Source organism: Myotis nattereri (assembly GCF_964212035.1).
Source record: "Myotis nattereri genome assembly, chromosome: 7".
In the NCBI taxonomy this organism is placed as follows: domain Eukaryota; kingdom Metazoa; phylum Chordata; class Mammalia; order Chiroptera; family Vespertilionidae; genus Myotis; species Myotis nattereri.
The window spans coordinates 56,423,846-56,446,732 of NC_138082.1; the positions used below are offsets into that span (position 1 = coordinate 56,423,846).

The 22,887-nt window shown below is 41.2% G+C and overlaps 1 protein-coding gene across 1 annotated transcript in view; it reads right to left on the reverse strand.

Moving 5' to 3' along the window:
* PKP4 (plakophilin 4) overlaps nucleotides 1-22,887 on the reverse strand; it is a 244,266-nt gene that overhangs the window by 26,277 nt on the left and 195,102 nt on the right. Inside the window, exons 10-11 of the mRNA XM_081095905.1 lie at nucleotides 16,790-16,922; nucleotides 15,476-15,689 (exon numbers count right to left, since the gene is read on the reverse strand). Coding sequence (XP_080952031.1) covers nucleotides 15,476-15,689; nucleotides 16,790-16,922 — 347 coding nt within the window. The remainder of the gene's footprint in view (nucleotides 1-15,475; nucleotides 15,690-16,789; nucleotides 16,923-22,887) is intronic.

Sequence of the window (22,887 nt, forward strand, 5' to 3'; positions counted from 1 at the left end):
AGCAAGAGTATGGGTCAGCAACAAGGACAGTGTGTGGTGACCCAGGAGCCAGCCTGGAAACAACACAGGACCCCTTATGAGGGAGGGTGGTCCAGAGAGCTGACAAAAGCTTTTATTCTTTTTGGAGGAAGGAGAGGTAAAAGCAAAGGGCTAGAAAGAAGGTAGTGCAGCAATACTCTGACGATTCGCCAAGAGAGGACCATCCCTTGCCCGAAAGCCTGTCCTGACCCTCCACAACATGTGGTCGGCTCCACCCTGGGAAAAAAGGGGGTCCGGTGTTCTGCTCCACACTGGCCTGCTCCTCTCCTCTTGCACTTGGCGTTGGCTTCTGTACCTGGGCTTCCCTTGCTCCCCAGGACCTTCACCTTGCTCTGCTCCTACCCTTTGCAGTTGGAGAGCCCACCAGAATCACAGCTTTCAGGACCTCTGCCTCAGTAGAGCCCATCTAGTCAGGCCTGGAGAGGGGCGTGGGTGGGGAGAGGGGGAAAGAGTTCAAAATGAGGAAAAGGAAAGACCTTGCTTGGTCTCTGAAACCTTGTTCTTCCCACCATGACAGATCATTGCTTGTGTAGCCAGAGGTGGCACACAGCAGGGAGGTCCTACAGGTGCTTATGGAGCAAGCTCAGATTCCATAGGTGGAGCTAGTTCTCTGAGGATTGTGAGAAAATGGGCTGTACGTTTCTACATAAAATGGTTCTATACTGTGCTACCTGGATTCTGGGCGTTTGCCGGACTCAGGGGTGGCCTGTGAGGAATGGGGTAGTACTGGGGGGTAGGGCTCATGATCCCCATCCAGTTCACCCGGAGTGGCTCCATACTAATCTCTCCTCAAGATTGGATTTCTCTGGGTGTTTTTGTTTAAAAAAAAGGTCTCGTGTCCCAAAGATATTTGAAAAGCACTCTTAGTGGAAAGGATTAGAGGACTAATGACCATGGAAGGGGCCTGGGAGCTAAGGATGAGTCTCTGGAGGTCTGTCCGACCCCAGTAACAAGAGATGGGAAGCAAAACAGAAGGAACGGGCCGAGGCATGAAGGGTGCCATGAATGGAGCGCTAACATTTCCTGCTAACAAGGCCAGCCATACTCTTCCCAGGGTACTGATGGGGCCGTGGGGCGTGAGCCAGCCATAGGCCAGCAAGTGGCCAGAGCCCAGGCTCTGATGGACAAGGGTCATTTCATAACTGTTCCTGCTGACAGTTTCATGGCATGTGATTCCTAATGCCATCGGAGCAAGTTACTTCTCTGTCAAAGCTTTCAAATTCCTCACTCCACAAAATTCATCATGTAGGGAGAGCTGCAGTTTCTAATACTTCACAAAATAAATGCATCTCAGCAAAGTTAACTGCAAGGCACGGCTTGTGGAAAGCAAAACCTATCATAATATAGGCTCCGGGTGTAAAATTAGATCTCTCTGCAGAAAATTAAACAGTGTGAGTCACAAACTTCAGGTGAAAACATGACTAAGGGGGTGGTTCTTTAGTACGTTGGAACTTGGAATTGAGGCCGAGAACTTCTTTGATCATTGGCAGAAAAGCTTGTTTTTCATGGGTCCTGCCTCCACTCCTGGCTGCTTCTAAGACCTACTTCTGGTAAAAGGCTATTTCCCAGATTTGCAATTTTCCATGATTTTCTGTGTAGGTACAAGAATTTTGCATTGCTTTCTTTTTCTTAGTTGGCATTTAGAACAACTAGTGTAGATGTCATCCTACAGTTTACTATTATCCTTTACATCTTCATGGGCTTGAAAAGCATCAATGTCCATAAATCAATATAAACAAGAATAATGACCATTTCCTGTTTCTTTTTGTGTGTGTGTGTGTGTTTTTTACTTTGTCCCAGGAATTGTGTGCTTTACATACTAGTATAATACCTTAAAGAGTCAAGCTGCACAAAATTAACTTCCCATTTATTTTGTAGGCTTGAAATTTTAAAATATGGTTTTATTAATTTTTAGAGAGGAAGGGAAAGGGAGATAGAAACATCGATGAAAGAGAATCATGGATCGGCTGCCTCCTGCACACCCGCTACTGGGGATTGAGCCTGCAACATGGGAATGCGCCCTGACTGGAATTGAACCAGCAACCTCTTGGTGCATGGGCCAACGCTCAACTATTGAGCCACAGTGGATGGGCCAGGCTTAAAATTTTATATGATTTTTTAAAGGATGCTAAGCATTTGTATTTCTAAATTTAATTTTATTAGGCAAGCATATTGAAGCACAAAACTCTATCACCCTGTTTTTATGCCTTGTTACACGTATGCAGGGAATATAACAGTTACTCAAAATATTTGTTGATCGATCCAACTTAATATATTCTATTTGATTTTGGATTTCCCCTTTATTTCCTTGATTGTCAGACTTAGCTCTTAAATATTACCTCCCTTGCCTGCCTCTTCTCAAAACACAGCCTTCAGGAGTGTCTTTAAGGCCTTTGAGGAGAGGGTCAGAACAAAATTCTGGATCTTTAAGGTAATTTGCCAGCATAGTTTTGCTTGCCTTTCACAAGAAGACTCAAACAGATGGTTGTTGAAACTACTGTTCTAGCTATGGGTATAGAAGAATCCAACTGCTGCTCCATCTCTTCAACCCAACATGCCGAACTTCCCATTCCTCAAACTTCTAACAGAAAGGATCAGTGTTGTCCAATTATAAATTGTTAAATTGCTAAAAATATGTAACCCTTCAGTAGACAAGCTGATTATGCTACCTTTTGGTCAACTGAGTTGACTTACGGATCATAAAACCAGTGTAATAGGGTAAAAAGCCAAGCTTTCATTTCTGCAACTTCAAAAAAATATTCAAAATTATTCTTGACCAGAAAAAAGGGTGTTTTCTATTTTTTGCTGAGTCTGTGGCACTCAAGGGACCCACATAAAGGGAGCTTTGCCATCTGCACTGTAAGTTATATGATTCTACCCCTCCTGCACCTCACTGAGCAACACAAAGAGCTAGGACATTTGGTGTAGATTTAATTGGCCATTTCAAATATCAAAGCAAATCTTAAGATATTGGCTTTTCTTTCTCACTTTCTGTTTCAAAAATAAGGTTATGGAAAGCCAAAATAACCTGTTCTGATGAACCAATATTGAATGCAGAAGGTTCAATTAGACGTAAAAGCCTTACTTATGGCATGATTAATTTAGCTTTTCTACTCAAAAGTAAAAAGCACCATTCTTAAGGCCAGCTAATAACACCTTTGTACACTCCACTCCACTAAGGTAGTAATAAAACAGTGTTTTCTCTCCACTTAGTCTGTCTAGGGCTTCATTTAATGGGTCAGGAAGAATGTTGCCAGAGAAGTATGTAATGAATAGAAGATACACCAACTCCCAGAGCTAGAAAGGCTGATGAGCAAGTACAGAGCTGTGGAATGAGCACTTTCCATCATCATGATAAACCTTTAGCTCCAACATTCTAATGTAAAATTTGCTTTAAAAATATTTAGCAGCACGCTTCATGATCTCCTGGTTCCCAAAGAGAAAGTTAAAAATAAACTATAATTTAGTTTAGAAAGCTTGAGGTGTTTATTTAATTTAAAGCAATTAGCTATTTGTTGCGAGGACTAAGAATATATATATACAAACTAATTTAGAAAATACCAGGTTGTGGAATCTAATAAACATAATAAACTGACAAACAAAACAGGCCCAGAGGCATGGATGCAAGGAACAGGCTGACATATCTCAGAGGTGTGTGGGGGTGGAGGTGGGAGGGAGGAATAGGGAATGGGGGATGGGAAGAGATTAACCACACATAAAACCAATGGACACACACAATAGTGTGGTGAAGGGACAGGGGGACTAAGGGGGGGAAATTGGGGGATATCTGCAATAATGTCAACAATAAGAAAAATAAAAATAATTAAAAATAGGGAAAATCTTAGGGAATTTAAAGCATACTAGTATTATTTTAGAAAATGCTGCTTATTCTCTTCCATAGGAAAAGGTACACACAACAAGTAGTCAACAGTCCTAATGAAACACTGTCAGGAGAGATGAAAGTTCATTTCCCCCACAAAGAATGAATCAAGTAATTAAAATACCATTTTACACAAATCCCATGCAGCAGAATTTTCAAAGAGCTCATGTTTAAAACTAGCTTTATAGCTTATTCTAACAGCCAACTGATAATTTTATAGTCAAATTAGAAAATGGTTTAACTGATTAATTAAAATAATGGCACTATCTTAAAAATTGTATTTCTTAAAGGACATTAAAAGCCAAACAAAGAATATTTGGAAAATGCGATTTCTCTGGTAGCACACATACATAACACCCTGAACAATTACTTTTTCTGATATGAAAGAAATAAAAAACTATCAATTTTACATGGTATTACATTTATCCCCCATTTCCTAATTATGGAAAAAAAAATCACAAAAACCCCACAAGTGTTCTTGGACATCGCAAAAGGAAAAAGAAAATAAAAGTCTGAGTGCACTTCAAATATCACCACTGGACACGACCCTACAATTTCATTCACAAGCTACCCTCATTCTCAGTGTCTGTTCTTGGCATTCTTGTTTTGGTCCTGTTCTTTCCCACAATATCCATGAGGCAAGCTAACGTCTCCAAGCCTTAGGGTGTGGGGGGTATCAGAGAACAGACCAATAGGTCTTGCGCCCACTGTTCCTGGCACAGAGTGAGCGTCATGACAAGTCACTGTCCTAACTATGCCCCACCCCCCCAGGGCCAGGGACACTTCTGGTAGATACACTGGTCCGCTCCTGTCAAGTGTGCATCTGTGGACTCCTTGGAATAGGCTGGTGCCGTGTGTACCCACCCTGCAAGCAGTCTTGATAAATGGGGGTGGAAATATCAGAATAATATTTAAAATGTAAATCAAGACTGCAGATTGCATCCGAGGGTCAGAGTGTGTGCATCTCGAAACTCAGTCTGTGGGTGACAAATCAGGACCATAAGCCACTGAACCCCCGATTCTGGCACCTGCCTACAAGACATTCCCTACAAGTCTCTGGCTGAAACACTGAGGATTTACCAAAAAACACTTCACCATTTCGTCTCTACTACACTGTTCCTAAAACACTTTAGGTATGGCCACCTAAATCCCATCAAAACCATGTACCTCATGCCTTTTAGACGCAGTTACTTTTACCCCAGCCTAGCACAGGCCTGCATGTGCAGTAAGTTTAGTAGCTGTCAGCCACAGGTGGCTACTGAAATGTGGCTAGTCCAAAGGTGTGCTAGAGACATAAAATACACACTGGATTAGGAAGGCCTGGTACCAAAAAAGATTATGGAACTCCCACTAATAATCTTTATACTGCTTATAAGGTAAAGTAATTTAGAACTATTGGGTTAAAGAGGCTATATTATTAAAAGAAATAACACCTGTTCTTCCCTTTTAATGTGGCTACTAGGAAGTTCAGAATTACTTCTCCTGTGTTATACTTCTAGTAGAAAGTGCTGGTAGAGGCGCTGTTCATTTTATGCCACTGGCTCTAAGGGACACATGCAGGCTGATCCTCGGAAGGCCTTGCCATGGTGACAACACAGGCAGCGGGGCAAAGCACCGAGCACAGGATGAGCAACAGCACAGCTCTCTTGTCGCTCGTGCAGACACGCACAGACAGTCCCCAAGCAGCGGGGACTGTTTCACACCGGGGAAGCTGGTACTGGGAGAGGTGGTTTGCTTGGGGCCAGGGCTGGAAGGAAACATGTGGGTCTGACCTGAGCTCACACTTATTCACTCCCCAACACCATGCTGCCTCTCCCTGCAGGTTTTCCTGAGTGCGGGAACCTGTCTGGCAAGACTGGAGACCACCACATCTGGGATGGAGTGTGAGGGGCAGGGAGAACCTTCCAGGTGGACCAGACCAGGGGGAGGAGAAAGAGTGGGTAGCCTCGAGGCTGGGGCTGGCCTCACAGGTGAGAGTGGAAGAAGTCTGACTGGTAGGTGGGGAAGTGTGGAACAGGGACAGGTGTCATTCCAGGGATGGCAGCGAGGCTGATGGACTAGGGCAACAGTTTAGGCTAGTGGTCGGCAAACTCATTAGTCAACAGAGCCAAATATCAACAGCACGATTGAAATTTCTTTTGAGAGCCAAAGTTTTTAAACTTAAACTATATAGGTAGGTACATTGTTATTAACTTAATTAGGGTACTCCTAAGGCTTATGAAGAGCCATACTCAAGGGGCCAAAGAGCCGCATGTGGCTCGCGAGCCGCAGTTTGCCGACCACGGGTTTAGGGGGATGTGATAAGGCTCTGGAGGGGTGCTGTGGGAAGGCAAAGAGAAAGGGGGAGCACCTGTGATGAGAACTGGAGCCTGATGCAAGTTGAAGGTGGCGTCAAAGCTGAGCCAGCAGTTCGGCATGTGTGGGAATATGTGTTGTAGCAGAAATGAGGCAATCCAAGGGGGAGTGGGAAGGGAGCAGTGCAATAAAAAATGCCTGCCATTTGTGGCTTCAGGCAAACCACTGGAGCTTTCCACCAGTACTGGGAAGCTGTGAACAAATAATGAAACTAAAATGGAACTGAAACAATGGGAAAGCAATTATTGTGAGACTGGGGAAGAGTATTGTGTTCAGTGATAGAAACACTTCACTCTGGATAAATTATGAGAAGAACCAGTCACGGTGGTGTAGCATCACTTCCAGGGTTCCCAATATGCTATCATCTCAGCAGAGGTTCCTGCAACGCGAGCAGCGACTCTCAGAGCAGTGAACGCGCAGGCCTGCTCCTGGCTTACAGGCCTGCGTGGCTCCTTTGTCCTCCCTGCTGCCAGGATGGGCCTGCCTGCTGCGTCCCCTGCTGCCTGGCATCGCTGGCCTCCTCGGTGGTGGGGAGTCTGGCCCGTGGGCCTTGCCTGACCACCTGGTTGCTGCAGTTAATGCACCCTCCATGTCGGGCAGGGAAAGCTAACTTAGCCCTAGCTGGGGTCACAGCGGTCACTCCCTGGTTTCAGAAGAGGTGGCGAGTTGAGTCCGTAGGTGATCTGAGGGAAGGAGGCTTCCCAGGAGCTGGCTGTGTGAACTCAAGACCTGTGTGATCCATGAATGCTGCGCTGTGGGGCCCGGCCCACTTACTCCATTTGAAGGGGCTTGCTCCTTCTGTTTAGATTTTTCCCATCTAACAGACAACAGTGATAGCTTTTTAGTCTTTAAAGAACATGAGGGCTAGCCTGTGTTCCTGTGATTTTTCAGGTACAAAGGTGGATCACAGCATCTTTGAAAAGACCTGTCCATTTCTAGAGATCCATTTCCACGGAAAATAAACCAGCTTACAGTCCAAAAATGCTGACTGAGATTGCCTGGAAGGGGTGCACAGGACAGCCGGTCTGTTGGGGGAGTTTGTAAACACGAACAGGCCACAGCAGTGGAAATCCTTCCGAGAGCATCACTCTGATGCAGAGGTAGCGAGAGGGCAGCGGCCAGTCCACCCAATTGCCCTTCAGGTTACTTCAGCTCCTGACACAGAAGTAGGGCATCTACACTGTTCCATGCTGAGTTTTACCTCCCCCAGGAATGTGCTTATTCATCTGTAATTCCACTCACTCCTCAACCTCGTTGTTTGGTGTTCACAGAAGCTTAGACACAAGAGTGCCTCCAGTCCCATGCCTTGGGAAATTACAGACTAAACCCTGCAAAGAACCTGAAAAGAGGGGCCTGAATTAGGGTCTCTTCGGCATCTTCTGTTTAGATTTTTATGAGGTGCCCTTATCTTTTGTGCATTTACTGGCTTTCTGGTCTACCAAGGGAGCGCGGCATTATGGGACTGTTCTTGTGCTGAGAAACCCACTCTGAACCGTGGCTGACCACCTGAGTTTGCAGGGGACCTCCAAGTCTCCCTGCTTAACGGCCACATTCTGTTCAGCATTCAGAAGCCCCCACACAGACAGAAAGTTGTGCTTCATGTCACATTCCTGTGTTTCCTAAGCAACCTGAAGCTTTATGATTACACCCAATGACTAGTGTGATGTGGCTGTGCTAGTGGCCAAGCTAAACAATACTTCTCTATATTCCTGGGTAAAATTCAAAGGGGATATGCGGTACATTTTTTTCTTTTACCTTTCTGGTGGGCATTTAAAAGAACAAGGGAAATTGCCGAAACCGGTTTGGCTCAGTGGATAGAGCGTCGGCCTGTGGACTGAAAGGTCCCAGGTTCGATTCCGGTCAAGGGCATATGTACCTGGGTTGCGGGCGCATCCCCAGTGGGAGATGTGCAGGAGGCAGCTGATCGATGTTTCTCTCATCATTGATGTTTCTAACTCTCTATCTCTCTCCCTTCCTCTCTGTAAAAAATCAATAAAATATATTAAAAAAATAAATAAATAAAAGAACAAGGGAAATGACACCTGACAATGGGCACCTCAGACTCTGGGCCTGCCCTGCACGTGTCGTTGGCCTGGGGATGGCCAGGGCGGGCAGCGACAGAGGCAGGGAAGGAAGAGCTCCGCCTGCACGCCAGGAGCCCGCCTGGACTCGATCTCTGGACCCCTTCTCCTCTCTTGTATGGGAGTGCAGGGCAGGACAGAGGACTTATTTAGGGTCTTTTCCAGCTCAAAGTTCCACGACTCTGAATTAGGAGTTATCCATTTATAATAAACCATTTTTTTTGATACTATTACATTTTTTGTTTATCATTTTACTTATTACCAATTTTTATGGTTTGAAATGCTCAGTAAAGAGAGCACACATTTCTATTGCTCTTGTTTTATCAAGTGGGCCAAGTGGTAAAGATCCTACTGACTTGGGCTGGGAATTGCAAGGGGATACCGCTAAATTTGTGAAAACTACCAAGGCAGCTCCTAAAAGTCAAGTGGCCCAGAAAAGGCAGGATAGAAACCAACAGAACAACTCCTCTCTGAATCAGAGAATAAAACGACTAATTTAATGGCACATTAATTAGGCCAAGGGGTCATGTTCAGTAAATTGTTTCATCCTCTAATGGCAGGATGAAACAATGCATGTCCACTAAGCCCTGGCTCTTTACAGGATGCTCTGCTGCCTGCTGAACTTTAGCCTGCCCACCTGCCCTTCCTTAGTGCATGACTCATTTTCTTATTTATCTACTGCCTAATTAGAAATAGGAGCTAATGACCAAGAAGGAATATGCCTCATTTCATGTTCTGCGTAGTATCTGGAATCCACTGCTGGCATCCGAAAAATTTAAAAGAAATGTGTAGAAACATTTTACTTAGCCATATGGATGACTAATCACTTGCTAAATTGGAAGTAATATGACTATAGCCACCACTTTAACCATCTTACGCCATAAGCATCTATAGACGCAAGCGGTGGACCTTTTTAAATTAAAATTCAAAATATCGTGGCAGTTAACTGGTGAAAAAAGTCTATTATTATTCAAGAACAAAGGCTACTTTTTGTATTTGACACCAGTGTTAATGGTGGTAAGAGACATTGATAGTTTGGGGACATTGGTTTCATTAAAAAGTAGGCCTCCAGATTTTGTGCAATATCTTCCATTTCTATAGTCTTTAAAAAAATGATGCTTTTAGGATGCTTAAAAACTAGAAACTCATATTTCCTAGCTTAGGCACACTATTTAATTATCTTGAACAAATGAGTTCAACAAGAACAAATGAGTTCCTTTGTTCCATCAAAAACAAATGAGTTATTTTCTAGCGACAAGATGTTCCTACTTTCCACCCACAGTCTGTGGCCCAGCATTCATCCATCTTATAACCCAACGAGGGAAACCACACTTCATCCAGCTTTCAAGTACCTGTGCTTTCTTTTTTTAGAGAAAGCAGCCTCACCCTGGGCACCCACATATATTAACAATTACTACAAAAAAAAAAATCGTTGATTAGGTTTCAACCTGGAAAATGTTCAACACAATGGAGAAAACGCAAATATCATGTTACATATTAGGGAACTATTTTAATTAACAGTGACAGCCCAACTGTCTTGCGAAAATACACTTGGCAAAAAACATTTTTCCTTTTATTTCCCTGCATAAAGATGTGGCCAAAAATGCAGGCCCTGGGCAGTCATTAAATTTAAAGCAAAGGCGAGGCATCTTTCAAAGAAAACAGCTAAATTTTTTTCATTTAAGTACAATAAAATGTCAAACTGAAACAAAGGGGACTAGGAAAAAAGGCTGTGGATTGATAATTAGGTAGAATTACTCGATATTAAGGATAATAGAACGCCTAGCTTCAAAGGGATAGTAATTTCTTCAAATAGTACAATACTGCGAACATATCAGTTCATTGTGCTTCATCTCTCCATGATCCCAAGTTGAATGCAATTTGCACTGAAGAACTCTTAGGCACCCGACCAGTGTAGCTCCATGGATGAGTGTCAATCTATGAACCAGGAGGTCACGGTGTGATTCCTAGTCAGGGCACATACCCAGGTTGTGGGCTCAATCCCCAATAGGGGGCGTGCAGGAGGCAGCCCATCAATGATTCTCTCTCATCATTGATGTTTCTATCTTTCTCTCCCTCTCCCTTCCTCTCTGAAATCAATAAAAATATATTTTTAAAAAACACCCCCAAAACAAATCTTAGGCTACACGTATAAAGTCCAAGCATCATGCAAGGCTGTCCAGGGCCACAGTAATTTGTAGAAGACACTGGCAGAACACTGAAATTTGGAAGGATATTGTTCTATTTACAAAGGGAATTTTATAGAGATGGGCAGCTGATATGGAACACTGGGTGACAGGGTCACATGCACCCTGCCACCCATTTTAAAACACACATATTTTAATGAGGATGGTTCAGATGGGGACACACTTTCCTGCTTAGGAGATAGATGGGAGGCTGGTTCCAAATGCTAGATGTCAGCCACCTGTAGATGGGGGAACAGGTCTTCTCCTGCAGGGCCATTGCTTGGCAAAACGAGCTCCTGAGGGCACATCTTCCTCGCCTTCTCAAGTCACACTTAATGTCTCCTTGTTGCTTTTGAATAACCCAATAACCCTGCTGCTCAGCCTTAATTTCATGAAGTAATGAGCTCCCTGTCCCTGTGAGTTCATACACATGATGGGCAGTGACTCTGTGTGAAAGCTGTACATGGGATCCATGGCTAACTGGGCAAAATGAATTCTGAGGTTCCCCTCCAACCTTGTGGTTCTATAATTTAAAGACAGCTTATGAGTACTTGGCTTGAGGAAGAGTTAATGAAAGAGCTCAAAGATCTTCTGATGTCATATACACGCAGCTCTGCTAGATTTATATTATGACTCGGTCCTTTCATGTTAGCTAGATAATGTTTATAAAGACATTAAACTTGGCTGACATCTAGCCTTTGGAACCGGAACTCACTTCTGAAGTCCTCTGGGCCAGCTCCTTAAAACGTGGCAATTGGGTGTTTACACACTGACCACACCTATTCTAAAGTAAAGACTACTTCTGAAGAGAGTATGTCGTAAGTAATCAGTCCACATATGAGAATAAATTGTTAGGGGTAAAATTATATAGTCATAAAGAATTCTTAATTTCCCCTACCCTACAAGTATGGCAAAAACATGCTTCTTAAAGCCTAAAAGCTATTGTCAGCTGTTTCTAGAAAAGAAATATGAGGTGGGTGCTGGTGTTACACTGGAAGCAACATAATCTATTCAGGGAAATGGCTCTTTTGGAATTAGGAAACACTAACATCCTCCTTTCAAGGCCAGGGTCCATGTTTTCAAACAGCTCGTGTTCTCAGCAACGAGTACTGTAGCCACACAGAAATAGAAAAATATAGAGGAAAGGATCTAAATTAGTACTCACATCCAGAGTATAAATCAGGAAAATTAGTACATAAAAGCCCTTCGTAGTGAAGGCTGGCTCTACTTCAAATAAATCTGATTTATTCTCAAATGAAAAAGAATCACAAACCTTCATATACTTTTCTTCCTGTTTATCACTACACCTTACAAGCTCCTAGAACTCAGCTCAAAAAGTCCCTGCAACTGTTCCTCCCAGAGACAAACACCTCAGAAACAGAACTCCAGCAGAGACCTATTCCTCCTAGGATAGAAAATGAGAAGAAAGCTGCACATTAAGAAGGTAAGAACCAAGTCACGATTAATCCGCCTAGTTCAGCTGTGGGCAAACTACGGCCCGCGGGCCGGATCCGGCCCGTTTGAAATGAATAAAACTATTGAAAAAAAAGACCGTACCCTTTTATGTAATGATGTTTACTTTGAATTTATATTAGTTCACACAAACACTCCATCCATGCTTTTGTTCCGGCCCTCCGGTCCAGTTTAAGAACCCATTGTGGCCCTCGAGTCAAAAAGTTTGCCCACCCCTGGCCTAGTTAATCAAGAGAATACATCTGAGAGTGTGAGCTGGCATGGCCAGGGCATACTCACCCCCATGTTGGGTGCCATATGTGCCGAGCCAGCTCAGCCAGGTTCAGAGAGCCTGAGAGGGGGTGGTGAAGGATTGAGAAGACAAGAGAAGAAAGCTGGGTCTGGGTGGGACGCTATCCTCTCTGATGGAGAGCTAGCAACAGCACCACAGCCTGAAAGCCGTGTCTATATTTTATAGCCAGATTCCACGAGGCAAAGTAAGGGCGTGGTCAAGAGGTTTACAATGTTCTAATCTACTCAATTACATGCACCTGAACTCTATCAAGCCCACATCACTCAGCCATGTGGGACCACAGGTTTGGGCCATAGGTTCAAGATTACAACTATAGCCTTTGGCTATAATTGTGCCGGGAGGTCTTTGCCCTCCAAGCTGGGACTTGGCACGTCGCTTTGGCATGAGAGGACTGTGCCCTCTCATTAGTCCGAGGCTTGAACCTGTACAAACACTGTAGCTGCTCTCCACAAGGGTGAGCTGTGGTCCCTGGATCACCGCTGACCCCTCGGGAGCCACGTGCATCAGTCGGCAGCCTTGTTGGCTGCATAGGTGTGTTACTGGGAGAAGATACTTGGACATTACACACAAAGTGTGAAGTGATGGGAACAAAACATCAAACAATGAGAGAAGGCACTCACTGACTGCAATACCACTGTCTCCTCCGTGCCTCCCAACAAGGAGCGCAGGGCAACGTTACCACAGTGATTGTGTGGACTTCCAGGATGAATACTCTTTAATAATTGCTATGCTATTTGTCATGCTTGAAATATTTAATTTAAATATTTTTAACAACTTTTTTCCCCCAAAATTAATCCCATCCCCTGCTGGCTTTCACTATGAAATCAGAGCTGCAGGTTCTGTCAGCTACAATTAAGTAACATTTGGGAATGTAGCAAACCATCATGAATCTAATATTTCAAAGGAACTAACTTCCACATAAAATATTAGGTTCACCATACAGTACCCTGCACTCCAAATAAGATACGAAACTTTCGTACTCAGATTGTGCTGCCTGCCTTAGTATTGTTTGAATATTAACACATCTAAATTGCATATTGATTTATTAGTATTTACTCTCTATTTCTAAAATACTTTGAGACATCTCATCCTTTCACACCAAAAAATAAATTATTTACACCTGCATATATATGTATGTGTGTATATATACAAAATGAAAATAGAAGAAGCTAAATAGAATTAAACAACACCTAGGTATCTACCATCCAGCTTTGTTAAATATTAATTGTTTTGTTTCAAATTACTGCTTTTTTAAAGACACAGAGCTAGATTATAGCCCTCAATCCCAGTTTCTCCAATACTCCCATCCTGTAACCACTATCATGAATGTATTATCATTCCAACGAAAACTTTTAACTTTATTGCATATGCATATATCAAAAATAATTTAGCCCTGGCTGGTTTGGCTCAGTGGATAGAGTGTCGGCCTGTGGACTGAAAGGTCCCAGGTTCGATTCTGGTCAAGGGCATGTACTTTGGTTGTGGGCACATCCCCAGTGGGGGGTGTGCAGGAGGTAGCTGATCGATGTTTCTCTCTCATCGATGTTTCTAACTCTCTAAACCTCTCCCTTCCTCTCTGTAAAAAACCAATAAAATATATTTTAAAAAAAATAATTTAAAGCCTCAACCTGAATATTTATAAAAATAGTATCATAATATTTCTGAAGATTTACCCATGTTGCTATAGATTGCTTTAATACACTTATTTTAACCTTGTATATGCTTTCATTGTGTGAGCATACTGCCATTTATTTAATCATTTGCCTACCAATGAACATTCAGTATTTCCCACTAATGCTCTATTATAAATAATGCTGCCGTTTATTTGCCCTCCGGCAGAATCTTTCTTTCGCTTTGACCTCAAGCACTCCTGCACCTACCTGATGGTGCTGCAATGTCCAGTCTCTCAAGACATATGGCTCAGTTCCTCCTGGTCTCTCACTCTCGACACTAGTCCGTCATGACTTGACCATGAATAGTTCTCTAACTGTTTCCTCTTCTGCACCACCCACCTCTTCTATTATTGATAGAGCTCAAGCTGTTGTTGTCTTTAGACTCCTGACGTCCTCATAGGCCTTTCAGATGCTAGGCTCATCCCCTTCCAATCAACCCTCCACCTGCTGCCTGAGAAAGAATGCGGTTAAAAGCCAAAACTGGCCCTGTCCTGCCCTGCCTTCATCCCCACTGCATGCGGGACACAGACCCCTCATTTAGGTTCCCCAAACAAGGCCTGCATCTCTCTCTGGCCTGGTCTCCCTTCAGCATCCTCTTCTGGCTGATTCCTCTGACTTTACATCCATCCCATGCTGGCTCTGAGCCTCTGCTTATGACTTGAAGTATCTCCTCTGTTTACTCTGCCAAAGCCTCCTCATCCTTTAGGACAACTTCAGTTTCACATCAAACAGGGAACTTCCCTACCCATTCATGCTCTGTGCTCCCAATGCCTCTTTAAAAAAAAAAAAAAATATATTGAGAGGAAGGGAGAGGTAGAGAGACAGAAACATCAATGATGAAAGAAAATCACTTATTGGCTGTCTCATGCATGCCCCCTACTGAGGATCGAGCCTGCAACCCAGGAATGTGCCCTCGACTGGAATCGATTTGGGACCCTTCAGTCCACAGGCCGATGTATCCACTGATCCAAACCAGCTAGGGTCCAATGCCTCTTTAATGAGTCCTTTAACTTGCCATTTTTCACTTCCGTCCGCAGGACCTCACGTTCCTCCCGAGTCTTGAGGGCAGGGACTGAGTTCTATTCATCCCCAGGTCCTAGGAAAGCATCTGAGGTACTAACAGGCATTAGGACTTGGGCTGAGCTGAAGTGGAAGGCAGCTGATCCATTAAGTGTAGTATTTTATTTTCAAAATAAAGGAGAGACAGTCTTTTGAAATGGAGATTTACTATGGAATACATAATAAAAACGACATTCCGCCCTCTATGAACAAGACATCTGTTAGCTGACACGTCTGCATCTCTAAGCATAACTATCCTAGCATCACCAGAGAGCCTTCTGAATCATTGCGTTAAATTACACTGAGCCTATCTCACAGTTGTGAGCACTATTTCATCTCCTATCTACACCCTCCAACTCCTTCACAAGGCACCATACAAGGGCACAGTCCAGACCGTTTCAGCATTTCCTCCAGGAAAGATCACATTCTTTACCCACCTGTAACAAGCTCCCTTACTTCTGCATCAACAGATTTTCTCAACAGTCTCAACAAGGCAGGTATCCCACCAACATTCTTCATTGCTATTTTATTTTCATCTGTCGACTTGCCAAAAACAAGATTTCGGAGAGCACCACAAGCATTCTTCTGAACTTCCAAAACTCTGTGGTCCAAAAGGTCAACCAGATGCTTGATTCCCCCTAACCTACACACCTAGAATGAGAAATATTAGGTACCAGGCCTAAGTGACATGAGATTCAGCAGTGATCAAACAAAAGTCTTTTATAAAAAGATCACAGGAAATGGACAACTCCAGATAATTTCAAAAGGTTACTTTTCATTCTACATAACCCATCTTTTCTAAATGTTAAGGACACGATCCAAGATGCAGTTCATTTCCTGGGTACATGACTTAAAAAAGGGAAGGGAGACCAAGGTGGATTAATGGCAGGTGTAGGTAGCACAGTCCTACTCCAACCCTCTGAACACAACAGGGATGTGCTTCCACTCTCGAGTGCAAAGAACAAATACACAAGCACAACAAAGCTATATGCAGGGTTGGAAATCACACAGAAAAAGATCTGTGACTAAAGTCACTGGATTCTTAGAACTGTTCCTCTAAGCTACTCTCTTTAAATTTTCTTCCATTTGTCAATTCATTCATACATTATGTGAATATTTCTAGACTTTATTTACTGCATCCACCTTTAGGTCCGCAACTGGTATGTTGTTTTGCATATTAAATCGAGGATAAACACTTAAGTTCTATGTGAAATTGCAGGGGGTTGGGGGATGGCTTAAAAATAATCTGTATGACATAGGACACCAGCCAATAACCAATGACTCACTGTTTCTGCAAATGCCAAAAAACGTAAAAATGTGAACTAAAATATTCCTGTATGTTCAGCATTAGTAACGGTCATAAATCTTCAGTAATTTTACTTAATTGTATGTTGGCACCAGTCTTGACCAGAATCTCATGAAATACATGAGCTCATTTGTTTTACATACTGTAATTTTTATGCAAAATACTTCACAAATGCAGTTTAAATTGATCTTTGCTTCATGTTTTATATGTTTACAAATAACCTAATGAGTGGACACATAATTTGAAAGTGCTAAAAGCACTTTAAGAAATATACTCATCCCAGTTTTTCCTGAGAAATACTGAAATGCACAATTACGAAGTGAAAGCGTTCCCGATATCAGAACCCTCTAAAAGGGCATCTGGTAATTTCGTAAGCACGCAAGCAGGTGACTGCTAAACGCAAAGCCACTGCCTCTGCCTGCGGCCTAGGCACTGGGTCCTGTACCTCCATCTTGACTTTGTTGTCGCCGAAGCACAGGTGCTGCAGGTAGGCCGCCGCGTTCGCCTGCACGGAGGGGAATTGGTGCTGCAGCATGTGAATGACCTCAGGCAACTCGGGATCACGCCAGGCGAACTCTCTGCATGAGGAAAAGACGGCTTCAGAAAGGAGGCCCATGTCTTTAACAATACAAAACATTTGGCATAAGAAAAAAGCTCAGCTGAGACCAAAATTGGAAGTTACAAAAGTCCTAAAATACAAGTATATGTAAATAATTTTCCCCCTGATGAACACATGCAGAGGCCCAGATGCGTAGGATCCTGAAGCAGTCATGATGCACAGAAAGAGATTCAAGGGGACAGACAAGTTCTTAACATGAGGACCGTTCTCATTTTCCTTGCCTTGATTCTAATTCTATGCATCTCTACCTATAAAGAAATTCGCAAGGCTCAGGTAAATAAGTGTACTTTAGCTAGGTGAGATGTCACGCTTGCGGAGAGGACGAAGGGCTGGTGGAAATACACAGATGGCAAATGTTGTGGGCCTGATGATTTTCAACAAGTGTCATGTTTATTGGCTGCTCTTGATTATAATTATAAGCAAGAAACACAAAAAGTTATTAAAAGTATTTTCTTATCAGCAATCCTATGTGCAGAAAAGTAAAACACTGCTGGCATTTTCTGCTGGTCTTTTTTCAAAATATGTGCAAATGTGCACATGTGTGCATACAGAATTTTTTCCAAAGAACTGGATTATTATTGAATAGCACTTAAAATTTCATGAGTACCTATTCTGTGCCAGGCACTATTCTAGGCATTTTATCCACATTACTGGTAATTTCTTCTTATAGGAGCCTTATGGATTTGGAGACCAAGGCAGAAAGATGAAGCGACCTGTCTAAAGTCACCCAGCTAGCCAAGAGTAGAGCAACATTTGAACTCAGGCGATCTGAACTCAGAGCCTTGAAGCCTAACATCCTATTTTATCTCTCCTACTTCCTGTAAAAGAAGTATACAATTATACTAAGCATATATACTTTTACATTTTGTTTTTTCAGGTAACATCACACTGTCAGAATTTTCAGATGTCAACTGATTGCCCCACTATTTGGAATCCTTTTTAAATATGAATTTATGCTTATACCATATGCAGACCAATTTCTTACAAAAAGTTAAAAAAAGCAATAAATTCGCAGACTTTGATTACAGGACAAAGTAAACTGTTAATCCAAAAATGAATTAATATTGAATAAACTTTTTTTCCATTCCCACACAATTACAAATTATTTTCTTGTTATGAGAACTTTTAAGGTTTACTCTCCAAACAAATATATTTTCAAATACAAACTACACTGTTGTTAACTATAGTCACCATGCTGTACATTATATCCCTAGGAACTATTTATTTTAACTGGAAGTTTATAGCTTTTGACAACCTTCACTCATTTCTCTCACCCCCAACCCCTGCCTCTGGCAACCACCAATCTGTTCTCTGTACTGATGAGTTTAGTTTTGTTTTTCCAGATTCCACATATAGGTGAGGGCATATGGTATTTGATCTGGTAGTCTGTGTCTGACTTATTTCACTTAACATAATCCTCAGGGTCCATCCATGTTGTTGCAAATGGCATGATTTCCCTTTTAATGGCTGAATAATATTCCATTTGTACATATACCACATTTTCTTTACCCATTTATTTCTCTATGGACACTTAGCCTGCTTCCACGAAAACATTTAAATTAACAACCCAGTGATATTTCTATTGCCCAGTTTTTTGTTTTTTAAAAAATATATTTTATTGATTTATTACAGAGAGAAAGGGAGAGGGATAGAGAGTTAGAAATATCGATGAGAGAGAAACATCGATCAGCTGCCTCCTGCACACCTCCTACTGGGGATGTGCCCGCAACCAAGGTATATGCCCTTGACCGGAATCGAACCTGGGACCTTTCAGTCCACAGGCCGATGCTCTATCCACTGAGCCAAACTGGTTAGGGCTTGCCCAGTTTTTAAAGGCCTAGTGTCTCTCTTGGTCTTGGAAGGCTCCATGCATTAACAAATATTTAGTGAATCCTTACTAGGCTGCAGGTGCTAGAGGTAGAAACATTGAATTTAATTTGGTTTTATGGATGCCGAACAAAAGAGTTTAGTCTTAATACCAGCAACAAATTATTAGTTATTTATTTTACTGGCATCAGCATTGGGTCAAGAGCTTTACATACATTATTTTATTTACCTCCATTGTTGCCCCATGAGGTAAACACTATTAAATAACTTTAGATATAGACAAAGAACCAATGAAGTGGTGAAGGTCAGTGAAAGCCAGGTGGTCTATAGACATGGTGAGGCAAAAGTAGGTTTACAACTGTTTGTATGAAAAATACAAAAATTAATAAATAATAATACAAGGATAAACTGTGTTTTGTGTACTTACCACTGTAAACTTACTTTTGCCCCATCCTGTATTGTCAGCAACAGAAAGCTAATGGAGGTTTTGAAGCAGAAGAGTGACAGAATGGGACATGGTCACATTTATAAGGAAGATACTCATCCATTCTCTCTGTCTTGCTGGGACCACTCTAATAGCCTCCCACATGTTCTCTCTGCTTCAAGCGCCACCCCTCCTCTCATCCACTCTTTGCACAGCTTCCATGTGATCCTCTGAAAACTGAAGTCTGTGGAAATTTCTGGCTTGGAGGACAGCCTGGATGACCATTTCATGAATAGACATTAAAAACACCACAAATGGCCCAGCCAGTGTGGTTCAGTGGTTGAACACTGATCCATGAACCAGGAGGTCATGGTTCAATTCCTGGTCAGGGCACATGCCCCAGTTTCGGGCTCAATCCCCAGTAGGGGGCATGCAGGAGGTAGCTGATTGATGATTTTCCCTCATCACTGATGTTTCTATCTCTCTCCTTCTCCCTTCCTCTCTGAAATCAATAAAAACATTTTTAAAAAATTACATTACACAAGAATGTAATCTTTGAAAGACGGGAATTACCGCAAGAGCCTTATATTCACCTGGCTTCCTGCCTGAGGGCACTTTTGGGATTGTAGCATAAGAAGCACAGACCCTTAAGGAAAGTATCGATGACGAGCTTAGTGAGCTGAGAGAGACTGGAATTTGGAGATGCCAAAGTGGTTAGAACTTGTAGGGCACGGTAATGGAGAGCAGGGAACTATGCAGAGCAGATTCTACATGTGTGTGGGAGGATTATTTACAAGTTCATAGTTGAGTGTTGGGTTGTGCATGTATAGAGCACATGTACAGGTCCGGTGGAAAGTGGCTGCTGCAGGACTGAGAGCTAAGCGTGTGCCTGCTTTGACAGCACGTTGGCTAAAATTTAGAGCTGAGTTTATGCCAGGTGATGGTGGACTTCCATCTCAGTCAGAGTGCAGATCTTACTGAGCACCTAATCTCACAAACCATACCAGAGAGAAAGGACCATGTGCTCGGAGTTAAACAAATCGGAAATAGACCCGTCCTAACAAAGAACAAAACCAATCTCAACAGACTCAAAAGCGTCTGCCAGTAATTGAGTTATCTGCCACAATAAAACCTCAGAACCCTAACAGGAAACAACATAATCCTGAGTCCCTACAATGTATCATCCATAACAGTTCACACATAATTTAACTGGTAGGCCTCAGAAGAAACTAAAAACTATGACTTACAAAAGTGTAAAAAACCCAAATAATAGAAACAGACCCAGAGAAAACATAGATGTTGGAATTATAAGGACTGTAAAATGGTTATTATAAATGTGCTCAAAGTCTTAAAGGAAAAGATGTATATAAGAACTGAATAGATGGGGATGGGGAATATTATCAGAGACATGGAAACTGTATAAGAAGAAGAAGAAGAAAAAAGAAGCAAATGCAAGTATCTGAAATAGAAAAAATTCACTGGATGAGCTTTAAACGTATTGGAGACTGTAGAAGAGACAATAAATTTGAAGACAGATCAATTAAAAAATCCAATCTGGAGAATATATAGAAATACAGATTTAAAAACCTGAAGAGAGCTTCAGTAACCTGTGAGATGTCAAGTTATCCCAGAAGAAGAGGAGAGTAGTTTGGGACACACAAAAAATATTTAAGCAAATAATGGTGGAAAATGTCCCAATTTTGGTAAAAATCATCAACCAAAATTTAAAGAATCTTAGTGAATCCCAAGCAAGTTAAATGTAAAGAAAACTATACCTAGGCCTCTTACAGTAAAACTGTTAAAGTTAAAGATAAAGAGAAAAATCTGAAAGGCAGCCAGAGAGATTCATTACATAATGAGAACAATGATACAAATGATGTCTGATTTCTCATTAAAAATAATGAAGATCTGATGACAATAAATGAACATTTTTTAAACTACCAGGGGGGAATTATACCTATCTATCCCAAAATTTATATCTAGCAAAACTACCCTTTAAAAATGAGTGAAATTAAAACATTTTCAGGTTTAAAGCTGAGAGAATTTCTTGCCACTAGATATGCAGCACAAGAAAGGCTTTTTAGTTTGAAGGGAAATGAGGAGAGATAAAAAATTGAATTTATAGGAAGACAGGAAGAGAATTATAAATAGTAAATATGTAGGAAAATACAATAACCATCTTTTATACTTCTATTATTTTCTTTAAAAGATAATTGACTATTTACAGTAAAAATAGTAACAGTATATTATGGATTTTATAATGTATGTAGAAGTAAAACATTTGACAATATATAAATGTCAAGGAGATGATAAATGAAATTATCCCATAGAATATGAAAGATTAAGCCCTGCTCAAAAAACATCACCAGGATGCTGTCACTTTAAGTCACTTTCCATAGGAAGTATTTTTGTTACTCCTTTAAGATGTATTGTTAGTACTAGTAATCATTTTGCTTCCAAACTAGAAAACAATTTTAAAAAACCCTCATAGATCTCCTTTTATATAGAAAAAATGAATAATTTCTTCAGTCTTAACAGGAATTTTTCAGGCTAATTATAATGTAACATTAATCATAAAGTAAGTAGGTTTAGAAGTGAGTAAACACTTAAGGTTGCCATTTTCAAAACAAAATTAAATAAGTTAACATAAGCTTTTTATTTAGCTTTGAATATTCAAACTTCAAATTCACCTGGATTCCAGTTTCAGGTAGAAAAAATACACCTATTATTATAAGATAATCATTTATTCATCTCACAAATGCATTATCAGTAAGCATTCACATAATCAAAGCTAGCTATAACTGTTTTATGCATTAGACTATGAAATTATACTATGAATAGCTGAAATATATTATCATACATGAAATTCTTGTCTATAGTGAATCAACTCACATCAGAGGTCAGAACTGAATTCTTCAGGGACACATGTTAAACTCAAAGCTCTAATCACACCACTGCCTTTCTGGGTAGCTGTTCTTTTCTCTGTAGGTTCAGCCAAGGTATAGTCTAAATGACCTATAATTCAAAGCCCTTTTTAGGATTTCTTCATGTATTAGGGTGCCATAGTCTTTGCCATTTTGAATTTTTTAAAAACAAAATCATGTAAAAGTATTTCTGAATTACATTAGAGGTGCTATTAGACAAATTATTTTACAAAATCCTTAAAATGACAAAAAGGTGGCAAGCAGAATAGCAGAATCAAATGTATATATAAACCATAAAGAATTTTAGACAAAAGAGTTAAGTGGAGTGGTTTTAGGAAAGCAGTGGGCTTCCCATTTAACTCAAAAATACCTTTAGTTATTTTGTTTTAATAACCAAAACCTCACTGATGCTTTTATTTCACATTCATTAGAATAAGTTGGTAGGTTGATAAAAATGAATTGATAATTATAACAATTTTCCAGTGAAACAACTATCTGTGGGCGAAGAGTGAATGAAATCTTGCTAATATATGCCTTAAAATAGCACTCAAGCTGCTTAAAATTTAGCAATAATTTCACTTTTACAGAAATTAGAGTTCTCTTTCAGTTTCTAAACATCTTTATTTCCAGAATATTTTAAATGGCTTTCATTAAAGATGAGGCCAGCCTGTAAAAAGCAAGTACTAAAAGACTCATACTTATCTTAATAAAACACATTTTCTACATGTCCAAATAAAATTTAAAGAAGG